Raw genomic sequence first — 20,910 nt, 5'->3', positions numbered from 1 at the left:
ACTATTGATCCTGAGTTTGGAGGAATTATGAGGAAAGGTTGATTAGATTTGTACTCATTGGCATTTAGAAGAACAATGGAGACATATTGATGTATATAAATTTGTTATGGGACTTGACAGGGTGGATGTGGAGAGATAGTTCCCCCTTGTCGGAGAGTCTAGAACCAGAAGGCATAATCTCCCAAGTAAAGAGTCACCCATTTAAGACAAAGATAAGGATTTTTTTTCCTCTGAGGATGATGAATGTGTGGAGTTCTTTACTGTGGAGGGCTGTAGAAGATGGGTTATTAAGTATATTCAAAGCTGAGATAGACAATTTTTGATTAGTAAGGGAATCAAGGGCTTTGGGTGGAAAAGAAGATGAAGATAATTAGATCAGCCATGTTCTCATTGAATAATAGAGTGAACTCTATGTGCAGAATAGCCTACTTCTGCTCCTATGTCTTATGGTCTCATGGTCTTAAATGGTCCGTTTTGACGTCTCTCCTAAAGATGAGAAATTACCATGGCTGAAAACTCCTAGTTTCTTAAACAACTTTTTCTCCTCAAAGGATATTACGCTCTTGAAATGATTGGCCTACTTCTGCTTCTTAATCTTATGGTGTTCTACTGTTTCAAAATGGAGATAAGTTAAACAGAAGAAATATTCCTTTTCATTGTCAACTCCTAATGTTCCTTCAAGGACTTTTGGAAAACCTGCTTAGTTTTCAGTGGCTGGGGTTCTTGCTCAGCATGAAGACCCTCATTAGCAATTTCAAGGGACAAATGTCTTTTCGGTTCTCTTCCTTGCAGGCTTGAATATTGTGTCAATGAAGTAGACCACTGAACACAGACCCACAAAATTGCACAAGTTTGTATTTGGGAACAGGGACACATGGTCCAATTTCTTGCCTCTAGAGAGTTTTTCTCCATATTGTAGCTATTTTCATATGGACCTAAGTCCATGTAAATGGTCTCAGCCAAGAAATCTTTTCTCAGTATTCAGAAACAACTGAAATCAGAGTACAGATCACAGCCAGTACTTCAAGCCCAAGCATTGAAGTCAACAGCATATTTATAATGCCAAGCAAATTCCCTGCAACTGAGACTTTTAGAATAGCATTTTCCAAAATACTGTCATAACCAATGAATGGAATCAAAAATTTCTACGCACAGAGTGGTAACAGCATAGTAGTGTTTCACTAAAATGTTAATATCCAAAGATATTAATAGGATGCTAAATACCTAGAAGATAAAGATACCAAGGCAGGCAGGTATTGTGAGCTAGTTAGTTAATTGTATTCAAATGTATTTGGACTCCCAATAGGCCAACTGCTATTCTACAGAGTCCATGGACCATGTAAACATTGATTGCAGGAGATTGTACCTTTTTTTCATTTAAGGAGTGGTTTGTTGAATTTTACGTTGCACTTCACCTAAACACACCTTATCTTTGAGCGGTCTATGCAGAGGGGTGCAGGCAAGTTGTAGGATCTCTGCATTGGTCTGTGCCTGGTCATAATAGGCACTCATCAGTCTAAACAATGAGCTGTGGAGGGAGTCATAATTCCTGATTGCCTTCCCTCTTTCGGGGTTACATTTTACCTGGGTGTCCTTGAAGAGGGCTCGAGGGTGTCCAGAGATTTCATAGGCCATTAGGCACAGTGGGGATGCACTTATTTTAATTTGATCCCCCAGTTTTTTTTAGTTATGGTGCTAAATTGAGCTGTTTGTTTGTTTTATAATTCAGATCAAATTGGTTTATCTCTTTTCCTAAAGAATACTCAAATATGTAGACTCCATCGTGCAGTGTTAATGCATCTATCTCTGGGTCAGAAAATTCAGGTTCAAGCCTCACCTTGCCACTGAGATGTATCATTACCTTTCTGAACAGATTTATAATGCTGAAGGAGCTTTCAAATGCTTGAGATTTATGGTTTGTGGTTCTAATTAACTCTAATTAGAAAATTCTGCTTGGACTTTATCTAAAACTGTTTAACATTGAGTGAATAACATAAGAAGAGAGCCACAATCCTGTTCATTACAACAGATTTCTTTCGTTGTATCTGATGACCATATCTTGATATCTAGTGATCACAGAAATGATTGTCCAAATGAACATCTTCTGCACATTATGATGCTGTGATATGGTCATATAGTCATTTTCATAATTTCAGTGCTACTTCATTAGAATAGTATTAAGAGCTGGCTATTCAATTGAAAAAAGAAGTGCAGGATTAACAATTACAATTGTCTTTTTGTTTAAATGTTGACTTGTCTGCTGAGGGTCTTTGGGTACTTTTGGTTTTATATTTCAGATTTCTAGCATTGATAGTATTTTGTTTCTGGTAGAATTAAGAACAATTTGTCTAATAATTACTTAGTAGTTCTAGGCTTGAGTGTTAAAGTAATATGAGACACATTGATGTTTTTCATCATGTACTCATCAGGACAGATGCAAGAATCCCAAATCTCAAAGGGAGCAACAATTTATACTGCATGGTAAAAGCATGCTGATTGGTTGGCAAGAAAACTCAGTTTCAGCAATTAATGCCATTAAGGGCCTCATCCCACCATCACTGGTATTAACCCAGGAGTTTGCAGAGGAGGTGGGTGCCCACCATACAGGGAACAAGATACATACAATGTTGTTTTCAGGATCCCATGTGAAACTCCTCTTCAAAAGCTTCAGTATCTAACTAAGGGATCTGGCATCAGGAAGTTGGGAGGCCTACTAAGAGCTACTTCTTCCTTGTTGCTCACCATCTTCCCCTACCACACCATCTCTGGCCAGAGATCTAGCAACAATCCAAGGCCTCAGGTGGGTATTGTATCAGTAGCAGGCGCCATCTACTCAGTTGTGCTACTGTTCAGTAGAGCTACAGGCCTCTGATTGGCTTCTTGATCCTGGTAGGTGGCCTGATACTGGTCTGCTCAGTACATTCGTGGCACTTGTGTAGTAGTCTTCCCTAGAAAATACAGCAAGTGATCTCCAACCAGTGGCCAAGATCCCTATCACCTCCCTAAGATTCTGGCCCAAGATCTACCTCTTCTTAAGACAGCACTGCTACAGCTACAACTGCAACCACAACCTCAATGCTACACGCCGTGGCTGTCAAAGTGACTATGGCTCTAACCTCTGTATATCTGGCTTCCTCCAGTTTACTGCTGAAAGCATAAGCAGTATCTCATAGTTTGCAGCATAGTGCTGATCAAGAAAGGTAATTGGGTGTCTCTTTTGATTTTCTCTTATCAGAGACAAGCAGGCCCAGCATGAGAGTTTATGTCAATTGGCTTCTTTATTATGCACAATGACTTTATACACATTGGTAGTGCCTTAGGTGAATTCTGTAACCTTCTTGCACTAAAGGGAATCTTACAGCTTCAAATTGAAACTGGTGTGTCATTACAAGTAGTGCATTGTCCCTAATGTCTACATCCTACCAGTAGTAATGATTCCTTAGATCTGTGCCAGTTCTTTGTTCTATCTGTATTTCATCTACCACAGCAAATCGAAGGCTGAACAGTAGTGGTTACCTACTGATCATATAGATCGTGATTGTGGTGCAGAACCCATGCCCATGTTCACAGTAGGCATACAATTAAAGCCATGTTGCCACAAAGCAGAGTATAGAGCACAACATCTGCATTTTGAAGAAAAGATTCCATTGCCCGGAATGTTCAGATTCCTTCATATACCCAGCTAAGCTGCAATCAAAATTTATGGTGGTATACTGCATACTGCACTGCTTAACTATTATGAGGTTTGAGTCTGAAGAGGAGGTGAACAAGGATGTAGAAAAAAAAGAAATGCAGCAGAAAGGGGAGGTACAAAAATAGGATGAGAGGTGCTTTGTGATCAAATAAGTAATGAAATGTGTCAGTAATTTCAGCACTTTTCCCCATTCACCAATAGTTCTATACTACTGTAAACACAAAATAGAAAAAAGCTGAAAGTGTACATTCCAATCTATCTGCATAAAGTAAAACACGAGATGCTATATTATACAATAAACTAATCGCCACCATGTAGTTTCCTTAACTCCTATTTTCAGTATGCCTTTGCCTCTCTCAATATAGCAGAGTTTGGGGTAGAAGGTTATTGGTTTCTAAATAAGGAGACTTGGACTTGGAGAAGAAACATAAAAAAGGAAAGGAATTGGCTATTTCAGTCCCTGAAGTCTATTATACCATACAGTCAGATCACAGCTGATAGTGCCTTAATTCCTCTTTCCTTCCTTCTGCCACCTATCCCCCTCCCCAACCTAACCCTTGATTCTCTTGTTGATCAAAAATCTGTTGAAATCAACATTGAATATAATCAATGACCCGCTCTCCCAGTGCTCTCTGTAGAAAAGAATTCCATAGACTAAAGAACCTCTCAGAAAAAGAAATATTTGCATCCCAGTCTTAAATGGATGACTCTATGTTTTTAAATTGTGCCTTCTAGTTCCAGATTCCCCTTGAGGGGAAGGATTCTCTCATCATGTACCCTGTCAAGGCTTCTCAGAGTCTTATGTGTTTCAGTAGAAGCATCACTCATTTATCTAAACTCCAAATAGTACTGAGCTAACCTCAACCTTTTCTCATGTGTTACAACTCAGTGACATACAGTCATAAAGCACAGAAATAGACTCTTTGGTCCAACTCATCCATGCCGACCATAATCCCAAACTAAACTAGTCCCACCTGCCTATCCTTGACCCCATATCCCTCCAAACATTTCTTATTAATGTACTTATCTAAATGTCTTTCAAACATTGTAACTTTACCCACATCCACAACTTCTTCTGGAAGTTCATTCTACATGCTAATCACCCTCTGTGTAAAAAAGGTAGCCCCTCAACCTCCTACACTCCAATAAAAAAAGTCCCAACCTCTCCTTAAATCTCAAATCCTCCATTCCCAGAAACATCTTGGTAAATCTCTTCTGAATCCACTCCAGCTTATAACATCCTTCCTATAACAGGGTGACCAAAACTGGACACAGTACTCCAGAAGAGGTCTCACCAATGTCTTGTACAACCTCAACATAACGTACCAATTCCTGTACTCAAAGGTCTGAATAATGAAGACAAGCCTCCCAAACACCTTCCTCACCACCTATCTATATGTGATGCAAACATATATCTGAACACCCAGGTCTCTCTGTTCTCCAACACTACCAAGGTCCCACGTTTAATTGTTTAAGTCTTGCCCTTGTTTGTTTTAAGAATATGCAATACCTTGCAGTTATCCAAATTAAACTCCATCTGCCACTCTTCAGCCCAATTGATCAAGATTTCTTTATTCTTTTAGATAGAAACATAAAAGATAGGAACAGGAGGAGGCCCTCCGAGCCTGGTCCACCATTCATCATGATCATGGCTGATCGTCCAACTCAATAGCCTAATTCTATTTTCTCCCCATGATCTTTGATCCCATTCACCCCAAGTGCTTTAGCTAGCCACCTCTTGAATACATTCAATGTTTTGGCATCAACTGCTGCCTGTGATAATGAATTCCACAGGCTCACCACTCTTTGGCTGAAGAAATGTCTCCACATCTCTGTTCTAAATGGTCCACCCCGAATCCTCAGACTGTTTCTGAACATACCAACCATCGGGAACATACTCCCTGCATCTACCCTGTCTCGTCCTGTCAGAATTTTACAAGTCTCAGTGAAATCTCCCTCACTCGTCTGAATTCCAATGAAAACAATCCTAACCTAGTCAGTCTTTCCTCATACGATAGTCCCATCATCCCCAGAATCAGCCTGGTAAACCTTCACTGCACTCCCTCGACAGCAAGAGCATCATTCCTTAGAAAAGGAGACCAAAACTGAATACAGTATTCTAGGTGTGGCCTCACCAAGGCCCTGCATAACTGCAACAACACACCCCTGCTCTTGTACTTGAAAGCTCTCACAATGAAGGCCAACATACCACTTGCCTTCCTTATTGCCTACATGCTTATCTTGAGCAACTGGTGCACAAGGACACCCAGGTCCCATTGCATGTTCCCCTCTCCCAATTTATAGCCATTCAGGTAGTAATCTACCTTCTTATTTTTGCTTCCAAATTGAATAATCTTGCATTTATCCAAATTATACTGCATCTGTCATGATTTGCCCACTCACCCAGCCTGTCCAGATAATGCTGAAGCATCTCTACATCTTTGTCACAGTTCACCCTCTCACCCCACTTACTATCATCTGCAAACTTTGAGATGGTACATTTTGTTCGCTCATCCAAATCATTCATATATATTGTGAATAGCTGCGTCCTAGCACTGATTCCTGTGGTACCCCACTAATTACTGCCTGCCAATTTGAAAAGGACCCATTAGTTCCGAGTCTTTGTTTCGTCTCTGCAAGCCAGTTTTCTATCCATCTCAAAACAGTTACCGCCAATCCCATGTGCTTTAATCTTGCACAATAATCTCTTATGCGGGACTTTGTAAATGTTTTCTGAAAGTCCAAATATACCATATTCACTGTTTCCCTCTTGTCAACTCTACTAGTTACATCTTCATAGAATTCCAACAGATTTGTCAAGCATGATTTTCCCTTCATAAATCCGTGCTGACTCTGTCTGATTCTTCCAAAAGCTGTGCTCTCTAAATGCTCTGCTATGAAATTCTTGATAACAAATTTGAGAATTTTCCCCACTACGATGTTAGGCTTACTGGTCTATAATTCCTTTGTTTCTATCTACCTCCCTTTTCATATATTGGAGTAATATTAGCTACCCTCCAATCTGCAGGAACTCTACCAGAGTCTATAAATCCTGGAAGATGACGATCAATACATCCACTATTTCTAGAGCCAGTTCCTTAAGTACTGTGGGATGTAAATTATCAGGTAGATTTATCCACCTTCAGTCCCTTCAATTTTCCCAGCACCTTTTCTCTACTAATATTGATCCCCCTCAGTTCTTCCCTCTCACTAAATCTTGTGTTCTGCAACATTTCTGGTGTCCAATTTGTGTTCTGTTTTATGAAGACAGAACCAAAGTATGTATTCAGTTGCTCAGCCATTTCTTTGTCCCCTATTATACGTTCCCTGTTTCCGTATGTAGGGGACCTACGTTTGTCTTCACTAATCTCTTTCTCTTCATGTACTTATAGAAATTCTTAGTGTCAGTCTTTATGTTCCCTGCAAGCTTACTTTCGTACTGTATTTTCCCCTTCTTAATCAATCCCTTCATCCTTCTTTTATGAATTCTAAGCTGCTCCCAATCCTATTATTTTTCTGGGCCAATTTGTATGCTTCTACCTTGGACTGGTTATTGTCTCTAATTTCCTTTGTAATCCATGGATTGGCCTTCTTTCTATTTTGCTTCTGTGCTGGACAGGAATAAAAATTGTTGCAGTTCTCCATGCATTCCTTGAATGTTTGCCATTGCCTATCCATTGTCATCCCTTTCAGTAACTCTCCCCAATCTATCAAAATCACTCATGGTCACTGATATTCCCTTATCACATGCGTCTCTAATTTTCAATACAGTGCCATTCCTAACACCACCACTGCAGTTTGGGGACATTTATATGACACCAACTAATGCTTTTTGCCCCTTGGTATTTCTCAACTGAACCGTTACAGACTCACGTTGTCAGAGCTAATATCCTTTTGTCACTATTGTGCTAATTCTCTTTAACCAGCAATGCCACAACACCACCTTTTTCTTTTTGCCTGAATACGTTACTAGATAGCCTTCTTCACTGTCCACTATACCACACATTGAGGAAATGTGCTGTAAATTGGACCCTGCTATTCCTCAAGTCAAACTAAATGTTAAAACAATTGTTTTACATCCAATATCCCAATGTAGATTTTCAGACTAAGATTGATAGAAAGCAGGGACCAGATGTCTACACTAATCAAGAATTAGTAATTAGACTATAGCCACAGGTAAGCAGATGTAAACTAACTAAAACATTAATCTCCTTGTAAACTTCCCCATACATACACAGGCAAACACATTGTGAAATAAATTACTGGCCAAGGTAGAAGAACTGGAAATTCATTTCAATGGTCTTTGCTTCACTGTTCCAACGTTGAGATGGTCCTTCCTCAGCTAGCAAGACCCCTAGTTTTTCAGATGATTTTCTCTGGATGCTTCCATTCATTTGTAAGAGGCACAGAGTGACTGATTCACTTCAAACATGCCTCAGATTTATCAATTCAAAAGTCACAATTGCAACAACTGCTGCAGGGAAAGTTACTGCTTTCTTCAAATTTAAACTCAGTTTTTGGCTGCAGAGAACAGGCAGGTTCTGGGCTGGTATAAGACTGTAGAATCAGAGATGTACAGCATAGAAACGGACCCTTCAGCCCAACTCGTCCATGCTGACCAGATATTCCAACCCAATCTAGTCGCAGCTGCCAGCACCCGGCCCATATCCCTCCAAACCCTTCCTATTCATATACCCATCCAGATGCCTGTTAAATATTGCAATTGTACTAGTCTCCACCACTTCCTCTGGCAGTTCATTCCAGACACACACCACTCTCTGTGTGAAAAGGTTGTCCCTTAGATCTCTTTCATGTCTTTCCCCTCTCACCTTAAACCAATGCCCTCTAATTATGGTCTCCCCCATCCCGGGGAAAAGACCTTGTCTGTTTATCCTATCCATGCCCCTCATGATTTTATAAACCTCTATAAAGTCACCCCTCAGCCTCCAATGGTCCAGGGTAAACAGCCCTAGCCTATTCACCCTCTCCCTATAGCTTAAATCCTCCAACCCTGGCAACATCCTTGTAAATTTTTTCTGAACCCTTTCAAGTTTCACAACATCCTTCCAATGGGAAGGAGACCAAAATTGCATGCAATATTCTAAAAGTGGCCTAACCAATGTCCTGTACAGCCGCAACATGACCTCCCAACTCCTGTATTGAATACTCTGACCAATAAAGGAAAGCATACCAAACGTCTTCTTCACTATCTTATCTACCTGCGACTCTACTTTCAAGGAGCTATGAACCTGCATTCCAAGGTCTCTTTGTTCAGCAATACTCCCTCGGACTTTACTATTAAGTGTATAAGTCCTGTTAAGCTTTCCTTTTCCAAAATGCAGCACCTCGCCTTTATCTAAATTTAACTCCATCTGCCACTCCTCAGCCCATTGGCATATCTGATCAAGGTCTTGTTGTATTTTTCCTCTCTGTCTCTAACATTTTTTCTGCTACAAGCTGCTTATTCACCTAAGAACCAATCACACACTTGTTGGCAAGCAAAAGGTCTCTGTCATTGATAACTGTCACTAGTCCACAGGCCAACCAACCTCTTGTTACTTCCCAGCTGCATCTAAATAGAGAACCATTTAGTTCCTCTTCGTTTGCAACTCAGACTTCAATGACAGCCTGATCAAACAGTTGTTTACAATGTCTACCATGAATATCAGGTTAGTTGCTTGCAAACCTCCAGCCACTCTTTCAAAGTCTGATTTTTAAACAGTTCTTTCTCATTTCAGTCTCCAGTTTTTAAAAACACACAAAAAAGACACAGTTCTTACATATGGCAATAACTTTCATCCCAGGAATCAGCATCATGAATTGCATTAGTTCACAATAGCAGTTCACCAATACATTATCAAGGGCAGTGAGGGATGGGCAATAAATGCTGACCCAGCCAGTGCAACCCACATATCCTTAATGAATTTTTAAAAATCTTCAGTAAACCCAATCCAACGCAAGTAAGGAGACCAAACCTGCATACAATCTTTGAAGAGCTGAATTGCCAATATTCTGCATCATTTAACAGGCCTTCCTGACTTGCTTTCCTAATAATGTTCTGCATCTGCATGCTAATTTTTTGTGATTCATGTACAAAGCCACCCTGATACTTCTGTACCATAGCATCCACGGAGAAAGTAATTTCAAAACTTAATTTTTTAATGACAGAAATATTACTTTTTCTCACAAGTAGGACATTTAATATGGTGTTGCCTTTATGTAGGTTTTATTGCAGAAAATACAAGAGTAGAATATTCCCATTTTCAGTTTGTGTTTTGAGTGAAATACATTGAACAGTTGGTTCTGATATAATGTGATAGTTCAGTTCTCCTGCGCTCTCACATTATAAGAAAATTGCGCAATAGCCACATCATTTAAACTAATGGAACATGAATCACATTATAGCCAATACAGATAAGGAAAGTTTGCATTCCAAAAATAACGGTCTAAATTCTTCCATCGCATTAAAGCCAATTCATGTTGAAGAAACATGTGTTATAGCAGAATCAACTGTACCAGTTAACCATGGACCAGAGTGACATTTTTCATGCAATCTTCCATTCTTCCTCTCATTATTTATTCAACTGGGCTGTTAGGTGCCCTTCTGGAATTACGTGGCATGAGAGGTGGAAGTGCACGCCAGTGTTAATGCCTTCTTGTATTCATACCATTGGTGCCATATTTAAAGCCCATTATACACCATCTCAGAAACTCCAAGCTAGGCTCTGATACTATGATCCTGCACCATTTCCAGCCCAATGACATGGCAAGAAAGCCAAGCCCGCTGTCGTCTTTGCAGACAGGTGCCCAAGAAGTGCTTGTTGATAAGGTGCTCAAGAGGAGAAGTGTCCTTCTTCCTGAAGGCCACCAAAGGAGACCATGTCACCAGACATTGCCAGCCAGGTCACAGGTAGCAGTCTCAGTCAGTGCAGTATCTCAGGTTAAACAGGGCATTCAGCAGCACAGGCAGACGATCAATGATTATCTGTGTGCTACAAAGTTAAGTACCAACATCATCTTTCCAGTACCTCACACTCAGGGCCACCATCCACTTTAACTCTGCCATTATATTCTCATTTTACCATGGCTCTCACTATTGTTACAGTCTCTCACTATTGCATATACCCTGCCCATGCAATGACACCCAACCACCTCATCCACCAAAATTACAATGTCTTTCTACCTTCTGTATTTCTACTCACCTCATGGGGACGTCTCACCCCCTCTCCAGCTCTTGTATCACCACTAACCAATCTTTCATCCACTTTCATCTCACTCAATCCTTCTTTTATCTCATTGCAGGAAAGCCTGGCCCACAATGGGACCAAGCAGGTCAAGATAAGTGAGGAACAGATGGACATCCAGTTTCTAAATCCTTTTGAGTTTGACCAGAGAAGAGCAGGACTGCTTATGTGTGGACAGGAGAGCTTAATGGTCAACCAAACCAGGAAGCTTTGTTGTGCTGTGTTGGCTGTTCTCCCATTAATACCAGTGCTAATTCATTCTTAATCTGCCTAAGAGTTGATTCACCTTAATCAACAAATTACCTCACCTCTACTTTTAAGGCACTAGTATTAGCCAGCAACTTCTGCCAGGAAGAAGACAGCACCAAAGACCCTCTTTTCTACCTTTTTGGTGACGAAGCCACTCAACCTAAGAGGATGCACTGGCAAGAATTATACCTTCAATTTCCATGAGTGCAAAGACATCCACCGTGTTGGGTACATGATCAAGATTAGACTCAGGAGTGCAATCTGATGAGTACATCTCTGCTACATCTTTACAGTTGGCTGAGAAAGAAATGCCAAAGTCTCTGGCACTCAGAAAACTACTGGAGACCAGACAACAGCTTAGCCGCAGGCACAAAACAATCCTGTGGTCTTAGTCACTAATGACTTTGTCAAGTGAACGGACATAAACTTGGTCAAAGCACTGAAGAATTCAACAATGTTTTCATATTGTTCTGGCTCCAGAATGCAGGCACCTATCTCTCTCTATGGAGAGATTGACAACTGCCATGGAAACCAAGGTTCAATCAGTGTTGGTTGAATATATACATGGACCTGCACTCCATTGCTCTAGCCATATGTGCTCTGCATCAATGGTAAGAGAGGGGAAAAGGCCCTTGTCCTCACTGCAGTTGCTGTTCTTCTCAGATAGACCAGATGGTGCCAGGTAACACCTACAGGGAGGAGCAGCCAAGCAGATGTCCTCAGAGGTTTCTTTTCAGGACCCCAAAGGTGTCCAACATCTCCGTTTCCCCACTGCCTGTACTGCCAAAGCCTGCAGAAGTCCAAGTCAAAGACGGTAAGCCTGCTTCTGGGCAAGCCATTCTCAGTACATCTCTGTCCTCTAGGACCAAATGCCTCTAAGGACAACTGCTGAAGTCTTCCAGGCCAAAAGGGCCAAATATAAAGCAAGGTTTCCTATCCCACCTGCAGGCATCAGGACTATCTTTAGACATTGAGAGAGAGGGAGGAAACAAAATTATGCTGAGGGCACAGAGGTGACACAGTTGAAATAATTGTCAATGATTTTGCACTTTTGTAAATATATTCTCACTTGAACACTTAAATCATCTACTCTTGTGTCATTTTTGGCATTGGACCCGGTGAATGTATGCACATTTGATAGATGGTCAACCTCTTCAGACATCCCAATGATAAAAGAAGGTATAAATATTGCTCATCTTTAACAGCAACAGACTCAGGCATCAGGGACCTTTGACATTGATGACTGCAGCCAGCACATTGCACTTGTGGACAACGCTGAGACTAAATACAATGTGCAGAGATTGTGCTCAGACCTGGCCTGATACCACACTTATAACCATACTGTTAATGAGAGTATGGAATCCATGATGATAGGTTCATTCTGTGCATGAGCTTTTAAAAGGAATGTACTGTCATTGAAGGTGGGGAAGATGTGCAATGGAAACTCCCACACATGGTATAATAGTCACCAAGAAGAGCTACAGAAAGCATTCCACCCCCCCCCCCCCCTGCAAATCTCCAATAGTCCTCAGACTATCAAGCATACCCACAGGGTTGGCTTTGCAAAACAGCACCAAAGAACCACCGTCGAGTTCCCAGATTAACATCTCCACAAAACCTCGATTAGCCTACCTGTAATTCTCAATTGCTTGCATTTGACTCGCTTGACAAACTGTGGTCTAATTCCTGCACTGCAAAGACGTAGATCCCCCAGACACTGGGAGGACAAGCGCCTCACTGACAGTTGTCAAAACCCTGGATTGAAATCTGCTGATTTATGGTGATAGTACCCCCTGACTAATCCCATTGCCCTCTCTGACGACTGTTCACCTTTGACGTTCAGACGAGACCTGAAACACATACAGTGTACTTACTGTCTCAGCTGCTGGCATATGCTTCAGGCATAATGTTGACATTGAACAATGCCATACAGCAATATGTCCACCTTTTTGACTGTTCGCATTCCCCACCATGACAAGTTGCCTGCCTCTCCCTCTGCACGAAAAAGCAATGCAAACCACAGAGATTGACAGCCTCCATGTAGGAGAAAAATGAATCACCTGTTAAAGAGGCAAGCTAAGAGACCTAAGATAAATCCTGTGTAGATGCATGAGATGTGTGTATGACCCTTGCATGCAAAACAACTTGTTAGAAGCATGCAAGGCATAGATGTTGCTGAGCTCTAATGTGTTGAAGGGCCAAAATGTTCCCTGAGTTGGTCCAAGAATAGTTATCATGATGTGATAAGGTTGGTAGTTTGCCATTACAAGAAAGGAGAAAAGTGGAAGTGACATAGAAATGATACAAATTACGCCAAAACTTAGGTGCAAATGTTTGGAAATAAGATATTGCTACTCAGTTTCTGAGATTCTGAATTTGCCAGTAAAAGTTTAAAGGAAAAATCAAAAAACGTTTTAATCAACGTTGAGATTCTGATTCATTTTTCATTCTCTCCATTACCCCTGCCACACTGAGGAGTGGAAAATTCCATCTTATTCGATTCCCTACAGTGTGGAAACAGGCCCTTCGGCCCAACCAGTCCACACCGCTCCTCCGAAGAATAACCCACCCGGACCCATTTCCCTCTGACTAATGCACCTAACACTATTTAGCATGGCCAATTTACCTGATCTGCACATCTTTGGACTTTGGGAGGAAACACACACAGACACAGGAAGAATGCGCAAATTCCACACAGATAGTCACCCGAGGCTGGAATCGAACCTGGGACCCTGGTGCTGTGAGGCAGCAGTGCTAATCACTGAGGCACCGTGCTGCCCATTGTATCAACTAAGTAATGATCAAGTTCTATGTTGCATTTCAAATTGGTATACAATTTTATCTTGAATTTTGCAAACACTGTACACATTTAGTGGTGTTAGCTACATATTATTCTAAAATAAGTATTAAATAATGTTTTAAAGACACAGATTGTCACAGACGCAGAGTTGGAAAATGCACAGGGATTGGAGAATGATGAGGAGAGCTCAGATTTCTCTGCAGAGCTGACTTCCACTATTTCTGGAATAACTGAAAAACTAGATGATACAGAGCCTGGCCAAGGTTGGTATCTTTAATTTATTGGTGTTGTCTCGTAAGTGCATTGTATCATAGAAGAATTACGGAAATGTTATGTCACAGAAGGAGGATATTCAGTTCATCGTGCCTGCATGAGCTCATTAAATAAAGAGCATTACCTTGTGCTAATCTCCTGCCTTATCACCCATACCCTTGCACATTATTTTTATCCAAATAATCATCCCCAATGTTTTCTTGAATGCCTCAATTGAACCTGCCTCCACCAGACCACCAGCAGTGCATTTCATATTCCAATTACTCATTGAATGAAAATGTTTTTACTCAATTCATCCTTGGGTTTTTTTTGCAGATCACTTTAAATTGGTGCCCTCTATTTTTTTGTTATCCCTTTTACAAGCAGGAACAGTTTCTCCCTATCTACTCTGTCCAGCCCACTCATAATTTTGAAAGCCTCTGTCACATCTCTTCTCAGCTTTCTTCTCTCCACAGCAAACAGTCCTAAGTTCTTCAATCTATCCTGAAGTTTTTCATCATGGAACTATTCTTATAATCTGCTTCTGCACCCTCTCCAATGCATTCATATGCTTTCTATGATTTACTGCCCAGAATAGTACACAGTACTCCAGCTGAGGTCAAACAAATGTCTTACATAAGTTCAACAGCACCTGTTTTCTCTTGTACTCAGTGACCCTATTAATTAAGGCAAGCATGCTGAAAGCTTCACTTATCCTCTCTCTCCCTCTCCTGCCATTTTCAATGATCTGTGCACATATATACCCAGCTCCTACTACTTCTGCACTCCCTTAGAATTGAGACACTTTTTTATCTTGCCTTTCAATGTTCTTTCTACCAAAATCACTTCCCTACATTGAAATACATCTGCCATCTGTGTGCACACTCCATCAACTTGCCTGTATATTTATAGAGTTCTACACTGTCCTCCTCACAGTTGACAATTGAACCAAGTTTTGTATCATCTGAAAACTTTGAAATTTTCCCCTATACACCAAGATCAAGATCATTAATATGTATATCAGGGAAAGCAAGACTCCCAATACCAATGCCTGGGTAACTCTACTACAAACTTTCCTCCAGCCTGAAAAATATCCATTGACCATTAGTGTCCATTTCCAATCACTCAGCCAATTTTGTATCCACATTGTTATTGACTCTTTTATTCCATGATCTATAACTTTCCTCAAGTCTGCTATGTGGCAGCATATCATCTCAAAGTTCAGGAACACCACATCGATAACATTACCCATATCAAGGCTTTTGTTATCTCTTCAAAAATTTCCAGCAGGTTCGTTAACATGATTTCTTTTTTAGAAATGGCTTTTCCTAATCAACTCAGCTTATTCCATATTACAATTTATTGTATCTCAAATCATTGTTTCTGGAAGCTCATGAACCACTTAAACTGAACGGTCTGTAGTTGATGGGCTTGTCCTTACAAACTTTCTGGAAGAAGGCTATAATGTTTGCAATTCTCCAGACCTCTGGCACCTCCCCGAACTCGAGGGAAGACTGAAAGATTGTGGCCAGTGCCCCTGAAATTTCCACTCTCACTTCCTTCAATATCCTTGGGTGCATCTCATCCAATCCTGGTGTCTTGTCAACTTAAAACATCAATAGTATGTGGACAGACAAAGAAAATAAAGACTTTTTGCCCAAAGAAACTTTGATGTCAGGTAAATAATGATAGCATGCTAAACCAGATGCAGCAAAACCTTGTACAAGTAATAATTTGTTGTAACGGAAGAACGTTTTTGAGCAAATGATTGCTGCTTTCTCATAATTTTATACCCTCCCTCATCCTTCAAGGAAGCAAAACTTGCCATTTTGAACCATTGTCGCCAAAAACTGACTTTAGTCCCATATCAATGTTAACTGTTAAAAGTGACCATGCAAGCCACTCGTTGGAATCAAATTTCCAGCAATTAAAGATGGTCGACATGCTGATTGTTTTGGCTGTATTTTGTGAATGATGAAGAATTTTTAAAATTCTGATGTGAAAATGGCACATATATAAACAGACTATTCATTCTGCCAGGTACTATGGTCTATTGACTTTTTCAATGGAGGGTCCTTTGCAGTGACTGAAAAAAAAGGCTACTGTAAAGCTTAGATAGAAACCAGACTGATTTTCTTCAGAACCTTTCAATTGATTCTCTATTTCTCCAGTGATGTTCAGCATTATTTCTGTTCTGCTAGAGTGAGAATTGTTATCAATAGTACTATATTTATTTTCTTAGTTATGGAACAGTTTTATTATTTCATGTTAATTTAGTTGCCTCAAAAGCAGGTAAAGTAATAGCTTACTATGACTGTGTTTCAGTCTGTACTTCATATCTATTGGTTATTGTTTTTACCTCTGTGCAGTCGTATCATAAGATGAAATGAAAGCTGGTATCTGATAAAGCTCTAATCTTGGGCACATATTGTAGGACAATATGCAAGACCTAAACAAATAATTTGTAAGTTTAATGTAATTTACTGAGATACTTAGCAGTCATCCATGTAACTAAATTATTTTCTTTAAATATACAGTCATAGACCTACAACTATTAATGTTTATCACAACTTTTATGAAGTTATTTGATGACTTCATCATTTTTATCACAATATTGTGTGGCCATATGTTCCAACTATAAATTTGTAAAAGAATATTAGTCTATTGTTTTTAGCATTGAATTTATTTCTTTCCCAGTTGATGATGATGTTGAGGAATCAATAACAGACAGTGATGATTGTATTGTCCCAGGCCGGCTGTCAACACACATAAAGCAGGTTAGTCTATTCCGTTAAATGTTTGAAATTTGATTATGTGATCTATAGAAAACAGTTTTAATGCAAGGCAATATAATGTTTAGGACAGAGAGAGTATTATTCTTTTAACACCAGATTATTAACCTTTATTGCTGATCAAGGGATACAGTTAGTGGAGAAAAGGAACAAAAGTGGAATGACATAAAATGAGAGATGGAAGGGGAAAAAAATGAGAAAGAAGATGCAAGGCAAACAGAATCAGCAAAGTTGATTCAAATGGCTGTGTATCCATTGTTAGCATACTCCTTTTGTTCAACATTTGGTACCTGCTTTCCAAGTGGAAGGGAACTCCTACCCAGTCTTGCAATTATTATGCAATCTCAAAACATTTTATACACCTAATTTTGCAGTGACATTTCTGAGCTTCATCGATCTGTGTTAAATCAAGAAGTTGAATTAATACTAATGGAGAAACTGAAGCCTGTCATTTACCAATCACAGCTATCAACACAAAATCTGAATAATTTTAGTTCTCACTGTGTTGTTGCTTGTGTAAACGTGGTTTAATTCTTTTAGATATGCTGGCTTATTTTGGAAGATTAACTAAATGAGTGTTTACATTTTTCAAAGAAAATTTTAAGTTTAAATTTGAGATTTTCATTTTGTAAAGTAGGCAAATTCCGACTAAATTTTCTTACAGTCGAGTTGATAATGTATATAAGCTTCTCTCTACAGCCTTGCAGGTCTGTACTAGATGAAAGCTGAAAGGAATATTTTACCTCAGAAGTGCTACATTTCAAACCTGAATTGGAGAAGTATCATTGAAAAGGTTTTTTCAAAAGATAACTTCTAATACTTTCTGTATATATTAATGGTTTGTTGAGAGCTATCAGTTATGGAGGATATCTCTACCTCAGCTTGTTGTCTTTATTGCAAACATCTGATTGATTCATTTATCAAGGCTAAGTGCAGAAGGTCATTTGCATGAATCTTTTTCGATGTTCTCTTCTCTTGCATGTTCTGCATTTCTAGCATTAAGTAATATAACCGCTACATTAGTCAATAACCATTCCTGATTGGCTTTCAATCCCCATCCAGTCCTTAAATAAACTAAGTCTGACATCTCATTATGTGACCAGCTACACTAAGCAATTGCCCATGGGTGATTGGCTGTCAGTCTACTTCGTTGTCTCCAGAGGGGTGTAAAAATGTCACCACCAATTTCAAATAGTGGCACAGATGCCTTTTTAACTAGAAGAATCCATAGAATATTTAATTACATGTTCAGTGCACTAAAGAATCAAAATTTATGACATTTTAAAGTGACGAAAGACTAACTTCTTAGCAAAGTACCCACATTGCATATTATGTTGAATAGGAATCTGAAATATGCTTGCAATTCCAAAGTCTTAATCCATCTGTAATATGATAGAAAATTACATATGTGTAATTTTTATTTTAGGAATGGTAAGTAACACTTATTTATCTTGACTTTAAGTTCACTCAGCAATTTTAATGTGTATAGAACTGAGACAAACGCTAAAGATGTAATATCGTAAGAAAAACTAACTACCTTTAACAGACTCATTTGTGAACTTGAGGGTGGAAGACTGCAAGTCGAAATACTGCCAGATAGTAAGTGTAATTATAGGATTAAAAACCATGTTCTCCTGTTGACTGTAAGATAATGAAAAATATAAATTTCCAGAATGCTTAAGGTGGCGAACCCAGCAGATGTAATTAAACAATAACTCAGCAGATCTGCAATTAATTAGTAATTCACAGTACGTACTGAATTGTGTTTCAAATGCATGTATGTTTTCATGTCAAGTGCTGTAATTAAAGTGGCTTACCAATTGCAATATTATACCAATAGTATACCACACTTCAAAGCAATTTTTTTGGATATTTTAATCGAAAAATAAATCCAACAGGTCTTCTAGACCATGCTTTACTGTAGGTCCTGTCTCTTTTTTGCTGCCTGTGATGTATAATTAAACACAGATTACTTCATTTCATTTACAACATTTATGAGCTGCACTTTGTCAGAATGAAATGCTTGTCCCCTCCTTTCCTCACCAAAGTGGCGTAATTAGTGTTAGCATCTTCCTTAACAGTCTACATAAAGTTTAGTGCTTGTATTAAATCAAGTCATTAACATAATGTGCTGTACAATTTGCCCCTATCTCTTTTCGTTTCCACTACATCAAAGCTCTTTGGAGCAGCAGTGTAATTGGGCCGTGCCAGCTTGTCAAGTTCAGTCAAGCTGATGGCTGCTTCTCCTCTGAAAAGCTTCCAGGCATAATAATTAGTGGAGAAGAAAGTCAAGAAAATGTAAAAATTTGTTCTGTTATCTATGAATATTTAATGTATTTGAATAATTAGGAGTTAAGATTATCAATTCGATGTATAATACATTGATTAAAAGCTGTGCGCAGAGCCCAGAATTAGATATAAAAACAGACATTTGAATTCTGTTGGCAATACTTAAAAGCCTCTACACTTATGCCTGATCACCACATTTTCAAATTGAAGTAATGAACAATGTATTAATGATTTTGTAATGATATGGTGAGAAAATATATTTATAGGGAACACTGTTTGATTTCAATAATCATAAAATATGAACTTCTTTGAAAAAGCTAACAAATTTTATTTCTAATTCAACATTGTGCTATTATCTAATCATAATATCTAAAGTGATAATCCTCCATAGCTTTCAATTGTGAGGTTTTGCCAGTTTTACAGCTGGTAAAAAGCAACCTTTATTTCTTCCAAAATTTATTTTATTTTGATGTACATTCAATGTGTAAAAATAATGCAACACATTCCTGCATTGTAAAATTAGTGTTCCTTCCTTCTAAGGCAACGCTGAATTTTAGTGTTGAACAATGACCGAGTTAACATTTTCAAAAGCTTGCAATCAAATGAGCATTATTATCTACTGAATGGATCTTACTTCTTTTGTGAATGAGATAAATTTGCTGTACGTCATACAAAGACTGAATATTTACTGGGCTACTGAAATTTCTGCTTTGGCATCTTTGATATTCATAAAGAAGCAACTTGGTAGTTCTTTATCTGATCTACATCTTCCTTCTCACCCTTTCTGGGTTTAGCTTTGTAACTTCCCAAACTGATGTGAATTCCCATCTGATCTCAATAATTTCTAAACTAAGGGGCAGCCTTGTATAATGTTAGAGATCAATAACAGAGATCAAAACAGAGATCAAAATCTGAGTTGAATCTTTGGAAATGAGATTTTGCCCAGGCCCTCTTGGAAGACATAACTGGAGGAGCAATGATTCTGTCCAGGATTTCGAGGGACCATTCTGTTTAAGTCATGGCAAAAAAAGAACTCTACCTTAGTAGGACAATAGCAACATAGTGCAAATGATAGAAATCTACAATGAAAACAAGAAGGTCTGGAGAAATTCTGCAGATCTGACAGTATATTTGAAGACACAAATAGAGTTAACTATTCAAGTCCAATATGACTCTTGCTAGGAACTGAAGAGAGAGATGGAAAAGTGAGGTGTTTTATGTTAGAAAAAAGTGAAAAGGAGAAAATGGAACAGAAGGGAAAATCAGGAACTGATAGAAAATAGAGGCCATAGGTATCACAGAACAAAAAAATCAGAAGAATGTGTTAATGGTTGTAGAGAACTCTCGCCATCTGACCTTCCCTGACCTTCACTTCTTTTCCACTTGTTTCTCCCCATCTTTTTCGAAAATATAAATATCATCACATTCCACCCATCTCATCCGTACTGAAGAAGAGTTATATTGGATTCAAAATGTTAACTCTTGTTTTTCTTTCTTGATACATGTTACCAGATGCACTGAGTTTCTCCAGCATTGCATTGTTTATTCTATTCAGTGGGATTGATCTAAATTATTTTGCATTATTATGTA

At 39.0% G+C, this 20,910-nt stretch overlaps 1 protein-coding gene across 5 annotated transcripts in view; it reads left to right on the top strand.

Moving 5' to 3' along the window:
- Positions 1–20,910, top strand: part of rpgrip1l (RPGRIP1 like) — a 225,429-nt gene that overhangs the window by 132,704 nt on the left and 71,815 nt on the right. For 3 of the 5 annotated variants that reach the window (XM_043706988.1, XM_043706986.1, XM_043706987.1), the window contains exons 21-22: positions 14,112–14,250; positions 16,937–17,016. In XM_043706988.1, coding sequence (XP_043562923.1) covers positions 14,112–14,250; positions 16,937–17,016 — 219 coding nt within the window. Of the gene's footprint in view, positions 1–14,111; positions 14,251–16,936; positions 17,017–17,156; positions 17,561–17,730; positions 19,642–20,910 lie in introns of those variants that run through there. The other 2 variants (XM_043706990.1, XM_043706991.1) reach the window with 2 other exon arrangements.

The sequence above is a fragment of the Chiloscyllium plagiosum genome, chromosome 17 (assembly GCF_004010195.1).
Source record: "Chiloscyllium plagiosum isolate BGI_BamShark_2017 chromosome 17, ASM401019v2, whole genome shotgun sequence".
Taxonomy (NCBI): domain Eukaryota; kingdom Metazoa; phylum Chordata; class Chondrichthyes; order Orectolobiformes; family Hemiscylliidae; genus Chiloscyllium; species Chiloscyllium plagiosum.
The sequence above is the reverse complement of the archived record's forward strand: the minus strand, read 5'-3'. Positions and strand labels throughout refer to the sequence as shown.